Here is a 1,026-nt window from a genome sequence, read left to right as displayed (position 1 = left end):
TCTTTCCCTGTGTGCTGGCTCCCTGGTCCCCACCGAGGGTGGGGCTGTGGAGCTCACCTTCATGCTGAGTTTCTCAGGTTCTCACTGTATTGCTTATGAATTCTTAGCTGAGCCTCTGACCTGTGGCTCTAGAACGGTTCCTCACATAGAACCAGCTCTCGGTCAGAACTGAGACACCATCAGAAATACTTTTGGCTATAATACGCTTGTGTTGATTTATCCCGTTTGTAAGTGCTGTTGTTTCTGTCGTGGTGTGTAATTTTACCAGCCAGGCCACTGGGGTCCGTAACCAATATATCTCCAGCGGTACGTGACGATGTTTTCTTGACCACAGTCCTTTTCTGTTACAACAGGTGATGGTTGATGAACAAAACCTGAATTTTCTTCTCTCCTACTGCATCTCTGCCCTTGAGCAGTGCAGCTCCTGGACACACGTTGAGGTTCTGCAAGCCTTAGCAGCTCTTGTTTACAGTAATGGACCTAACTGTCAGAAAGTGAGTTTACAACTAAGAGAAAGAGACACAAAAATATTTGCACGCTTTTGCTGTTTCTACTTTTTGAGACCAAATGCTGAGATTTGTACGAAGCTGCTCATAGCTGCAGCGTGACCAGTGGTGTTCGGCACGGTGAATTCTGCTGCTGTTTCTGCTCACAGCAGTTTCCGCTGTTGGGCGGAAGCGTGGCGTGGTGGTGGTGCTGCTGGTTTGTGTGGGTTTGGAGCCCCGCAGCAGTCTGGTACAGCAGTTCCTGACTCAGCTGGATGTCTGGGGAGGAAACATAAACTGGGACTTGGTCTGAACTGTGCTCACGCTCGATACTTTTTAATGCAAAGTAAGAGAACTTTGGAAATTAATATTTTCATGTATTTTTTATAAACGTGATCTGTCTGCAGAGTCTGAAATTGCAGCTGACAACCCTGTTTTTGTAGCATAGATAAGTTCAGCCGCCGGACCAAAGAACCAGGAGGCTGAGGGGAGAGCGAGGGCCCCTGATGACTTTTGGTGCTTTGTTTTAGTACCTTCCGGA

At 47.6% G+C, this 1,026-nt stretch overlaps 1 protein-coding gene across 1 annotated transcript in view; it reads left to right on the top strand.

Moving 5' to 3' along the window:
- The window catches only part of HEATR6 (HEAT repeat containing 6), a 15,303-nt gene that overhangs the window by 225 nt on the left and 14,052 nt on the right, over positions 1–1,026 (top strand). Inside the window, exons 2-3 of the mRNA XM_010141365.1 lie at positions 350–537; positions 893–918. Coding sequence (XP_010139667.1) covers positions 357–537; positions 893–918 — 207 coding nt within the window. The 5' untranslated portion in view covers positions 350–356. The remainder of the gene's footprint in view (positions 1–349; positions 538–892; positions 919–1,026) is intronic.

Source organism: Buceros rhinoceros, unplaced genomic scaffold (assembly GCF_000710305.1).
Source record: "Buceros rhinoceros silvestris isolate BGI_N320 unplaced genomic scaffold, ASM71030v1 scaffold31278, whole genome shotgun sequence".
In the NCBI taxonomy this organism is placed as follows: Eukaryota; Metazoa; Chordata; class Aves; order Bucerotiformes; family Bucerotidae; genus Buceros; species Buceros rhinoceros.
The sequence above is the reverse complement of the archived record's forward strand: the minus strand, read 5'-3'. Positions and strand labels throughout refer to the sequence as shown.